Source organism: Perissodus microlepis, chromosome 10 (genome assembly GCF_051167445.1).
Source record: "Perissodus microlepis isolate ML-2025 ecotype Zambia chromosome 10, ASM5116744v1, whole genome shotgun sequence".
In the NCBI taxonomy this organism is placed as follows: Eukaryota; Metazoa; Chordata; class Actinopteri; order Cichliformes; family Cichlidae; genus Perissodus; species Perissodus microlepis.
Window position 1 is genome coordinate 9,537,380 of NC_140470.1, and position 12,506 is coordinate 9,549,885.

The 12,506-nt window shown below is 37.9% G+C and overlaps 1 protein-coding gene across 1 annotated transcript; it reads left to right on the forward strand.

Moving 5' to 3' along the window:
- The first annotated feature begins 8,619 nt into the window (after positions 1-8,619).
- On the forward strand, positions 8,620-10,261 carry hrh2b (histamine receptor H2b). Its single transcript, XM_084941392.1, has 2 exons — positions 8,620-9,450; positions 9,719-10,261. The coding sequence occupies exons 1-2, from the start codon at positions 8,830-8,832 to the stop codon at positions 10,193-10,195; spliced, it is 1,098 nt and encodes a 365-aa protein (XP_084797518.1). The 5' UTR covers positions 8,620-8,829; the 3' UTR covers positions 10,196-10,261.
- The last annotated feature ends 2,245 nt before the right edge of the window (positions 10,262-12,506 follow it).

The window sequence follows — 12,506 nt, forward strand, 5'->3', positions numbered from 1 at the left end:
ATCGTTCAGAAATGGAACGAGTATGGAACAACTGTAAACCTACCAAGACAAGGCCGTCCACCTAAACTCACAGGCCGGACAAGGAGAGCGCTGATCAGAAATGCAGCCAAGAGGCCCATGGTGACTCTGGACGAGCTGCAGAGATCTACAGCTCAGGTGGGGGAATCTGTCCATAGGACAACTATTAGTAGTGCACTGCACAAAGTTGGCCTTTATGGAAGAGTGGCAAGAAGAAAGCTATTGTTAACAGAAAACCATAAGAAGTCCCGTTTGCAGTTTGCCACAAGCCATGTGGGGGACACAGCAAACATGTGGAAGAAGGTGCTCTGGTCAGATGAGACCAAAATGGAACTTTTTGGCCAAAATGCAAAACGCTATGTGTGGCAGAAAACTAACACTGCACATCATTCTGAACACACCATCCCCACTGTCAAATATGGTGGTGGCAGCATCGTGCTCTGGGGGTGCTTCTCTTCAGCAGGGACAGGGAAGCTGGTCAGAGTTGATGGGAAGATGGATGGAGCCAAATACAGGGCAATCTTGGAAGAAAACCTCTTGGAGTCTGCAAAAGACTTGAGACTGGGGCGGAGGTTCACCTTCCAGCAGGACAACGACCCTAAACATAAAGCCTGGGCAACAATGGAATGGTTTAAAACAAAACATATCCATGTGTTAGAATGGCCCAGTCAAAGTCCAGATCTAAATCCAATCGAGAATCTGTGGCAAGATCTGAAAACTGCTGTTCACAATCGCTGTCCATCTAATCTGACTGAGCTGGAGCTGTTTTGCAAAGAAGAATGGGCAAGAGTTTCAGTCTCTAGATGTGCAAAGCTGGTAAAGACATACCCTAAAAAACTGGCAGCTGTAATTGCAGCAAAAGGTGGTTCTACAAAGTATTGACTCAGGGGGCTGAATAATTACGCACACCCCACTTTTCAGTTGTTTATTTGTAAAAACTGTTTGGAATCATGTATGATTTTCGTTCCACTTCTCACATGTAAACCACTTTGTATTGGTCTTTCACATGGAATTCCAGTAAAATTGATTCATGTTTGTGGCTGTAATGTGACAAAATGTGGAAAAGTTCAAGGGGGCCAAATACTTTTGAAAACCACTGTAAGTACCCAGGTTTTACTGCAAAGGAAATGTTTTTTTGTTTTGTTTTTTTAGTATATATATATATATATATATATATCTTAGAGTGAACTGAACTGAATTATATTTACATTTTTAGCAGGATTTCTGATTTTATTTTGGATGTGTACACATGCGAGATTATTTTGCATGTGTACACATCCAAATATGTGCACTACTATACATGTGACAGGGATCCCAGGACAGACATCTTTGAAAAAATGAAGCCTCCTATATCATCTAGAGTTTGCAGTACAGTTAGGTATCATAACTCTTAAGTTACATGTGTTATTGTTTAATCCCTTGAGCCTGCAGGATTATTCAGACTTGCTTTAATTGTTAACTTGTTTTCCTTCGTGGGCAAGTATGGTGATTTGAGCACGTACTGTCAACTCAGGAACCTCGTTTGAAAGAAACCATTAACTTATTTTGTTAAATGACCATTTATTTTTAGAGTCTTATTGGAGTGGAGGTACAGTTTTATAATGGATCACTGGTCATTATAAAGCCTGAATATTAGTTTAGGGATTCAAGAGAGACAGTGCATGTCACACTAGAAGGTTTGAAGCTAAAATACCAACAAACAGTCTGAGAATTTTTTTTTAAGTCGGGACTTGCTGCTGAGAAGAGACATTGTTATTGAATATATAAGAAGCTCACAGACCATAAATAAAATGCCTGTTAAGTGACAATGACTGAGAGTGAAATTGAACTTCCTTGTTTTATATACATGTATATGTGTGTATAGATAGATAGATAGATAGATAGATATATATAGCTGGATAGCGTAGTTGTAAGACTGCATGCCTTTGGAGCAGAGGGTCTGTATCCAGTAAGGTTCCCAGGGCTAGACCCCCCATGCTAAGCGAGCCTACCGCAGACAGATAAATATGAAGGCATGCCGGCGCCATCGCCCGGATCAACAAGGTCCGCATCAGGTGTTGAGGAACCAGAGCGCCCTAATGAGAAGTGGGCTACTGGAACAAGAAGTCATCGGTGGGCAAGAGATGAAAATGGGGCGTTGTTGGAATGCTACTACGCATGTAACCCTGGCGGAAGGGGTTACATGAATAGGATGAGGGACCTATGGAATCTTCGACACCCAACATCCACAATGACGGCAAAACAACTAGCAGCTCAGTGTTCCAACATTCGAAAGAAGGGACTGCTCTCACAGCTATTGATGAGGTACAACACAAATGCTACGGCAAGGGAGAGCCAGGACGCCAGGTCAGGGGAGAGATATCATCACCCCGCCTGAGACTGGGTACCAAGCCCCAAGTACGATAGAAGCAGGATCGTTGAGTGCGAGAGGAACTGAAAGATAGGATCATGGCCAAGCTTAAAACCTGGATCACCCATAGCTGGTTACCAAGACTATGTGAAGTACCCTCAGAAGGTCTGCTAGATGATGTTAATGCAGCACTGCGGACGATACCTACAGCCACCATTACCAACTCTAACAAACTCACTGTTACACCATGGCAGCAGTGATCAGTGAGATGCTGGGCTATAAGTTGAACCATGGAGAAGGAGACTAGAGGCTAAGATCAAGGTAGCACGGAGAGAGGTTAGCCAACTATCGGAGCTGCAGAAAGGTGCGACAAAGAAGGTGCCTAAGAAGTACAGCAAGCTGTCCATACCTGAGGCAGCCTTGGCCAGCCACTTAAAGAGGTACACTAGAGAGATTGAAGGCAGCAGAATAAACCAGCTGTTCTCCACAGAACCAGCCAAGGTGTACTCTCAGTGGCAGAGAACAATATGAAAACAGCACCACCAAGGCTGGAGACGGAGCAATACTGGAAGAGCATAGGGGAGAAGGACGCAACCCATAACGGCAATGCTCAGTGGCTAGTGGATCTGAGGGCAGACCACAGCAACCTCCCTGAACAGGGTCCAGTAACCATCACAGTGGCAGATATCCAAGAAAGGGTCTCCAGTATGAAGAGTTGGCACCAGGCCCCGACATGGTTCACGCCTACTGGCTGAAGCCTACTGGCTGAAGAAGCTGACTGCACTCCATGAGTGCAGTCAGCTTGTTTAATAGCATGTTTAATTCCCTAGAATTAAAAAAAGTCCTGTTAGCAAACTGCACTTTAAATTTTGCTCTGCATTATCAAATCAATATTACCATGCAAACAAGTCAAAATGTGACAGATAGCAAGGCTCATGTGCTAAACATCAGCAAGTTGCCATATCAGTTTACCAACATGAATGTATAATGCTGATTCTATGAAAAGCATCACACATGTGCAGGGTGCGGATCTTGATAATCATCCCTGAGCTGTGTAGGTCACTAAAAAAACAATATGTTTATTTCCTGTGCTGCAGGTTTTTTGTTTAAATTATATGCTGCTCAAAGGATCCTTTCTAAATGCTGAGAAAAGAATAGACTTTCTAAGCAGGTGATGCACTTACTGCTATATGATCGACTGAGTGTCATATAATGACTACTAGTGGTCTGCACTGCAACATTGTAAATGATAACAAATATACAGTTATATAATTAAAGACATATTGTTTATAATTAAATAAATAGCGGCTCACTTTTCCCCACTAATTATATTACCTATTAACTCTGTCTTGTATAAGAAAGAATGATACAGGCTGAAGCCGTGGGATAAGCATTCAACTCTTCTGAAGATGTGGGCTGAAATAAACTTTAAAGGGAGCAAATGAAATGATGTCACAGAACTGCAAGAAGTGCATGTGCTGATAACATCTACAAAAACAGAGCGGGCAGTAGGGAGAGACAGAGCGCGAGAGAGAGAGAGAGAGCAAGAGAGAGAGAGGGATACGTTTACACAGCCAGGCCTGAGGAATCAGAAGATCTATGTTCAAGGAAGAAGTGTTGGATCTGACAGGTGTTTACGACAAACCACGTGAGGTGAGCCAATAAACATTTCTCTTTTGTGGTTGTTGTTGTGATCTTATCTGAAATGAGACAGTGCTGAGATGAAGGCTCTCGCAAAAAGAGAAACTTGATGTTTCTGTAGGACACGTGTGTGTGTTTATACCAAACGGATGTGGGGATTTGATTTATTTGATTTTTATTCCTATTCAGAGGATGTTAGCTGGCATGTAGGCAGCTGGCAGTATGTGTATAGGGCAACACAGAGATAAGCTGTGGTCAGGCATGCTTTTGCATGTCACATGTGAGTTTTAAATGTGGATTATCAAGTTAATGGGTTCTATTTTCTGATTTTGCTGACTTCATACTTCAGATTCAGATTTGGGTAAATGACAGTAGGGCTTGCTGATATTGCAGTAAACATGTAGGAGTTCTTCCAAATGAGCCACATGAAATTAAGTCTGTGTCTCTGAAAAGACATGAGCCGTGTCCCTAATGAAATCAGTTTACTCTAAACAAGTTGTAAACAAGTAGTAAAAAAGCAAAAAGCAGAGTTTCAGACGACAAGGCAAGAACCCAGTGCCACTGGGCAAAAATTATATAACCTCTTCTAGGATTTCACTTTGGCAAATTCCCAAATGATTTACCAGACTGCTCTTCGTGGTTTCTTTTTTCAGTTGCTAATTATTGAACTATAATGGTCCCTCCCCCATATCCATCACTACATTCTTCTGCCATTCCAGCCAAGATCTTACTCCCTCTCATTGTTGATTTTTGGTACCTTCATTAGTTCCATGATCAACAGGAGAATTCAGGTTCTCTGACCACTGTGTGCACGATTGCTGCTGAACAGAAACATATTACCATTTCATTATTTTCATGAGATAGTCTGGAGTGCAGAATTGAAGAAAGAATTTTCATGTGGTAACTGTTAGTAAGCAATGTAGTATGATGAGCTAAAAGAGGTAGCATTACTTGTGGCATGTAGTTTGTAGTCATGCACAGAGTGTTAGCCTGACATCAATCCGCACATCCGTTTGTTATAAACACACGCACGTGTCCTACTGAAACATGGTGACCACAGATTATATCCAACTATTCACATTGCAGGGAACTATTGTAAGTATTACTTGGCAAGCTTATTTTTTTTTTATTAACCTCTTGCTAAGTGACAGTTTGACAAATCAAAAATTGTTTGAAAATTTTGTTTGTTTATTTATTTTTATTTTATTTGTTTGCAAATAAAATGTTGCATGTCACCAGTTCTCTCTGTGCGTTTGTAAGTCAGCAAAAGTGCAAAAAAATGGAGACAAACATCAGTGATTTTTATTTGAATTTTTTTCCTATTAAATCCTCCCTGACTTTTTATGGCCTATACTCAGTAAAGCCTGGTTATTATGGCTGTAAATGATGGTAGCCAGATGACTAAAACTCTGTCTGTGCTGAACAAACAAAGTCCCCATGGAAACAACACGTTTTTATCCCCGAGGGAAATCCATTGAGATGATCAAAAACATTAAAAGGTTCGATCCTCTGAATGGCCAAGTACAGGTGAAACAAAGGCTGCTTTAAATTCATTAACTTGAAGCATGAGAAGACAAATGGTAATGTCATCATTTGAAATAATGGCCTAGTTATGAGTTGATTATGATACAATTATATTATTATATTATTATAGGTAGTTCTTAACTTCACATACTTTACAGGAAAGAAGAAATAATTACATTGTAAGTCAGTTTGATTCGTGATTAAATAATAGCACCCAAATTTTGGAGGAAAGGAGATACAAATTATACCGTAAGTAATTTTAAGTACTGCATAAATATTTTTAAGTACTGCCTAATTTATTTGTAATTGTGTGAAGAATAAACCACCTTACATCTTAAGAAAACTGTCATTTTTGATAAACTGCACCTTACCTAACTTTCAGGTATTTACTGTAAAAGGAAAGGAGACACTCATTTCCTGTACACTCTTCTTATGTTATGTTATGCTTGAACAGTATTTGTGGAAGAAAAAAATTTAATTTAGAATTTTGCTCCATCATTATGAGATCTCCAAAGTCTGCAAATGTTGAGACTTATCACATTTACACTGGTAAATTTAAAAGAAAATCAAATCACGGAATATCCATCATGCACATCGTCATATGGAGGAACATTTAGGTGAGGGGTGTTGGCATTTTGTGTGCTTTTTTTTTTTAGAAAGAACACTGTTAGCAGAACAGTATGTGTAAGGATTTTTAAAAAAAAAAAAAAAAAAAAAGGACTTCAGCGTTTTGAAGAGTATTGTTCACAACTGTTGCCTGTGAAGCCAGAAATATGGATCTGACTTTCTTTAATTAATTAATTAAATTACATTAATCTATTTTATTCAATAGGGATGATGCTTTTTAGATAATTTGCAGAAAATTAAAGTGAAATGACAAAAAACAGTCAACTATGCATACGTTATAATGATTAAAAAATGTTTAAAAAAATTGTTATATTAGAATCTAATTAATTTAAAAAAAACTGTGATTTATTTTACACCAAACTTTGAGGTTTACTGTGAAAAATTCTATTTGGCTAATTTAATTTGATTTGAGCAATTTGGTTTCATTTAGAAGTGTGTACCATAATGAACCTTTCTGAAGAATGCCGACTGTCAAAATTTTGATCTACAATGTTTTAGAGATGCCATTCACTATAGGCTATAATAGGCTATGGCTGTATCTAGAAATAATAACTTTCTTCCTGAAAATATAATTTAAAAAAAAAATTGAAAAACTTAATTAGCTCTACCTACATTTACACCTGAATAGTCTGTGTACCTTGCATGTTCCTGAGACAAAACCTCGTGGCTAAATTAATCACATATCCTCTCTTCCAAAAATAGGATCTTTGAACACGGTTGTCAAAAAAAAAAAATTTTACTCTGTTATCATTACTTATCATTCTATTATTGTTGGAACACAGCCATAATTTCCTCCACCCCAATATAAACACAATAACGCGATATCTGTTCTTATCGTTTTTGCATGTTTGCTGTCGCAGCATGAATTACATTCTGTTGTGAAACCCCTGAAGAGGCTCTGGATTGGTGCCACAAAACAAAATTACCACAACTGTAATCTAAACATGAATGAACAGTTTGTCTTGGTAAACATGTCATAAAGTTGAGGCTCTGGTATCTTACGGTCTGTTTAAACCATGCTCACTAAATATTGCATGTGTCTCTGATGTTTGTCTAAGGCAAAAAAAAAAAAAAAAAACACTAGCGATGAAACAGTCTATGATTGTAGCTATTTTCATGTGTCTAATTTCTATTTTGAATGAATTTAAAAAATGATGCATGGACAACACATGAAGCATGACAACATACATTATACAGATGTGATCAAATTAAATTAACTCTTACAGGAAATTGGTTTATCTTGCTTATTATTAAACTATGAGTTGCATCCATCAGCACTGGCTCAAGGCAGGGCAGCTGTCAAACACGCCAAAGAAAAACAGCGCGAGTCTGTTCATTCAGAGTTTTTATATTTTCATGCTGTAAAATTTGATGTAAGTCGGGATTTTTTTTTCTTTTAAAAGTCCTCCCATGCTTAAAGAGCTTCAATGTTTCTATGTCTTCTTATACCTTTAGACTTTTACTGTTGTCTTTATGACTGTTTTTAATATCTTGTTATGCATTACGCTGATGTTTGTGCATAATATAGTGCAGCTAGTAAAAATTTGCATCTAGGGACAGTTTTTTTTATTTCTATTTGTTGTATATTTTACAGCAGATCTTTCAGTTATGGATAGTGTAACATGGGAAAATGTCAGTGTGGGTGTCATTACTTGGGTGCATTTCTGTCTATAGAGGACTCCTCAACTGGATGTATTTGTTTATTTAACAATATAAGGCACAATGCAAGGGTTGTATACATTTCTCTGGTCTAAGTTCTATGAGTCACGGTACTTTCAACATGATATTGTGAAAGCAAATGGAAAATGTTATTGTGGAATGCTTTAATATGTGTTGAAAAAATATGTAACTTTACTTAGCAGTGTTACAGATTCCCTGGGAGGTCAAATCCAAAGTCAGTGTAGAGATCAATTTTCTCATTTCTGATTTCAACTGAGAACATTTGGTCTTAGAACTGCATTAGTAGCATGAAAAATCAAAAACCAAATCTTTTATGAAGATTTATTTTTTTATTGGATAGTGGAGGAATGAAGAGGAGACAAGAAAGTAGGAAGAGCACGCAGAGAAAGACATGCAGAAAAGGTCCAGAGCTCATGCTGCATTCAGTGTGTAGCATATGATCGCCTGTTTAACTATTTTCAGTTTCAGTCAGCCAAAACAGTCAGTATTGTAGTCCACTGTCTTATATTGAATTATTTATATTTTTATGGAAACCTTATTACTTAAAAAACAAATTGAAGTGACACTATTTTATATCTACATATACAAACATAATGTCAGGATTTGTATGCAGCCCTGTGCATAGTTTGCTTATTTGTCATTTTCTCAGTGACCATCTGTGGTATATTGACCTTTAACAGTGTTGGACTTAGACTTTTTCATTAAATGAGGGATAAACATGTTTCCTTTTTATAGCTTTTTAAGTAATCCCATTGTTTTTGTTTTTCACCAGGGTCATGTTTACTTCAGAGGCTGTGGCAATGTGAAACAAGAGAAGACTATGACGGGCTTTCCATACAGAGATATGCACATAGATACCATGGAAAAGACAGTCTGAGGGAACTGACAACAGCTGAGAAACTTTGGAGATAAGTGGATGAGGCATTTTCAATATTTACTACTGAGGTACTGGCAGTAGCACTGTTCCAGTGCCAGAGAAGGAGTGCATCATGATCGCCACAGCACTGCGCTGGCTCATCCTGGTGTTTTTTATCATTCTAACCATTGGTGGTAACGTGCTAGTGTGTTTGGCTGTAGGAATGAGCCGTCGACTATGGAGAATTGCTAACTGCTTCGTGGTTTCGCTGGCAGTGACAGATCTCCTCCTTGGCCTACTGGTGCTTCCCTTGTCCGCCACTGTGGAGCTGCGCAGTGGGGAATGGCCGTTTGGAGGAGCCCTGTGCAACATCTACATTTCACTAGACGTCATGCTGTGCACGGCCTCCATCCTGACCCTCCTGGCAATCAGTGTGGACCGATACCTTGCTATTTCAGCACCCCTTAGCCACTCCCAGAGAGTTACACCTCTAAGGGTGACATTGGCTATCATCACCATCTGGGCTATGTCACTAGCTGTGTCCGTTCTGCCTATCCACTTGGGGTGGAACACAGCGGACTACAGGGTTCAAAACTTAGACTGGGGCATGGGGGATGATGAAAAAGAGGGCTACTACTGTCAGTTTGGATGGAATAACAACTATGTTCTTCTTTATGCCTTTGGCTCATTTTACCTGCCTCTGATGGTTATGTGTGGAATGTATCTTTGCATATTCAGGATGGCACGAGAACAGGTCAGTGTTTATTATGATTTTGTCAAAGGTCATTACTTCAAGGCTTACATTTCTTTTTGAAGATGTCTGGCCAACTGCTATAGAAATACATATATAAATAAAGATATTTTTTTGTTTTTTCAGTGGACATTTAAATGGCATTTATTTAAATTCATATTGTCTTGTAATTGTAAATCATTGACTATCCAATCAGTGACTTGGTTAAGTCCCAAGAACTCATTATCTTTGTCCCCTGGCTCTCTGTCCTTCTCTTAACCAATCTTTTCAGGCTAGGCGAATTCGTGCTACCCTGCCATCATTTGCACGTACAGCAACTGCAGTGATAGCCCGAGAGCACAAAGCTACAGTGACCCTGGCTGCAGTACTTGGGGCTTTTGTCATCTGTTGGTTCCCTTACTTCACCTACTTCACCTGGATTGGAATGAAGGAAAAGACAAACCCGCCTAATACACTTCACTCCGTAGTCCTGTGGTTGGGTTATTTTAACTCTACCCTTAATCCAATACTTTATCCAGCCTTTAACAGGGATTTCCACAGAGCCTACAGAGAGCTGCTTCACTGCAAAAGACTATATCGGAGAAAACTGCACCTTAACGGTGTATCGGTAAATAAGCGATTGGCCTTTACTAATGGAAAAAGACTTTCTCAACAGTGTGAGGGACAGATAGACATACAAGAAAAAGACACAGAGGAGAAGACCCTCACGCTACAAATGGGAAATAGTATTCCTGATGAGCCAAGATGAAATGCTATGGATGTTGTCTCCCCAATAGAATCTAGAGTTCCAGCAAAATATTGCTTACTATTACTCACTCAAAGTAAAAGATTACCCAATGGTTTACACTGTCACTCATTTGTAGATAGTGCCAAAGTTTATGCAATTCCAGGCACAGTACAATAAATGTTACATAAAAGTTTTATTAATGATTAATAACACTGTTATTGGAAAATAACATAAATCTTTACATGTTTATTTTAAGTTGCACATTTTTCTTTGGTTATAATAGTGTTGGGCTAAGACAGAAGTTTGAACTGCATGTTTTTAACTGTAGTCTTCAGTGTAGCGAAGTTGATCTGAGTCGAATAAATAGATGACTCAGTAAGTTCCCAGAAAGCTGCATGGAGACATGTGTAGTTAAAAGTTTGCAAATTGTTTATTTTTAAACCCTCCAGCCCTGCTATTCAAAGTAAATAAGTGACCAGCAAGTTCATTTGATATGTACAATATGTGTATGAACCCAAATAGGACAAACAGAAGGACTTCCTGGACACTTTTACAGATTAACTGCAGTTGAACAAAATATCCTTTTTAAAAAAATATGAGTTAAGCTATGATAACGACCAGCTCTTTTCTTTTATCTTAATTTGAGCTACATCATTATAGCTATGCTGTCTTTATGTATTATAAATACATCAACAGATGAGATCACTTATCTGCCATTATAGACAGATGTGAAACTTGTGCACAGTGGTGATATAGACTACAGTAAAAATCAAATCTACGTAAATCTAAGAAAAATGTATGATTTCTGTTTACATTTTTAATTTATAATGAAATTAGCACAGCAAGAGATTAATGCATTCAGTGTATTTATGAAACATTCTTATTTCATGTTATATTTGTTATTTTTATTCCATAAAAGTACTTTTATTAATTACCTCCTAACTCTACCAAATCAAACATTACTCAAAAGTAAACTGACATGAATGTTGTGAATATTTTACAGACAGTGTGCTATATACTGAATAATGCTCTAACATGGTTTTATTTGTGTCTTTGAATGTATGAAAAAGATTGTCAGTGGGAACTTAATTCAACAAAACTCATTAACAAGGCAAGCTGGACCTTACTGCACCAAACACAGCTCAGAGTGAGTGTTGCATGTACAGCTTCCTGCACGTAGGTGCTGTGGGAGGTTTCATTGGCATTTCAGAAGGACAAATGTTCTTCCAGCAGGAGAAACACAAACAGAGACTCATGAACATTTAATAAATGGGCTTTCTTTCCTGGACATTACATCTGTTTCTATGCATTATATTAAACTGTTTATTTATTACTGCAATTGCAGAATATGCAGCTTTCTCTTTGTCTTTTCAAAATCTGAAGTGAGTGAAGTGAGAGATATGCTCTTGTGAATGTTGATTATAATCAATATTTGTTTGCTTTGTGTGTTTAATTGGAAAAAAAATGATAGCTGAAAACATCATTCATCAGAAAAAAGAATGAACTGATCCTTATTTTTAAGCTCTGATATGTATCTGTATGTATAATGTATATTGCATTGCTTAAAAAATACATATTATAAGTAAGTACAAATAACTTATGCAAACAACAGGTTCCATTCTTTAACAGGATATACAAATGTAACTTAGTCTGGGTTGTCTGTGCTGCAAATTAACTAAACCAGACTGAATATAAAGGTCAGAAAGACAATCAAGATACAAGAGTGCTGTCTGTAGTCATCGGCATACATGATGGGACCAAATTGTAATTTTTCATTGTGATTAAGCTGATGAAAAAGCCGATGCATCATCATGGCCTTTATGAAAATGCATCGTTGGCTCAGAAGTGCACTAATCCAAAATTTTACTTGCCTCACTATTTATTTTAGGCCTGATACATTTGAAACCTTATTAATAGTCTCAGATGTGCAGTCCTTTATTTTCACTCTGGTTATCTCTGTTTACCTGTGCATCGTCAGTTCCAGCATTACACCTCTAGGGCTGAGGATAAATAAAATTAAATCAGCTGTCCAAAGAGCAGCACTTTTATCTAACTGTCAATAGCTGGATTATTATAGCTTTGGAGTGTGTCTCTGTGCGAACGGTTATTTGTCCACGTTTATGTAACACCGCACATACATGTCACATCACATACGCGTAACAGCAGGTCTGCTGTTGAGGATTGCCATTTCAGCATCAGTTATCTTTGTAAATAAAATTCTCTTTTACCAGTGTTTAAGATGAACCGCTGGGTTAAGGGTATACAGTAAAAAAAAAAAAGAAAAGAAAAGAAAGAAAGAAAAATGTGTGTCATGTCAGTTTCACTTTGGCAC

Bases quoted from the DNA above. Each gene is read 5' to 3' on its own strand.
- hrh2b (XM_084941392.1), top strand. From the start codon at position 8,830: ATGATCGCCACAGCACTGCGCTGGCTCATCCTGGTGTTTTTTATCATT. The intron at 9,451-9,718 runs GTCAGTGTTTAT...CAATCTTTTCAG, and splicing joins TCAGGATGGCACGAGAACAG to GCTAGGCGAATTCGTGCTAC.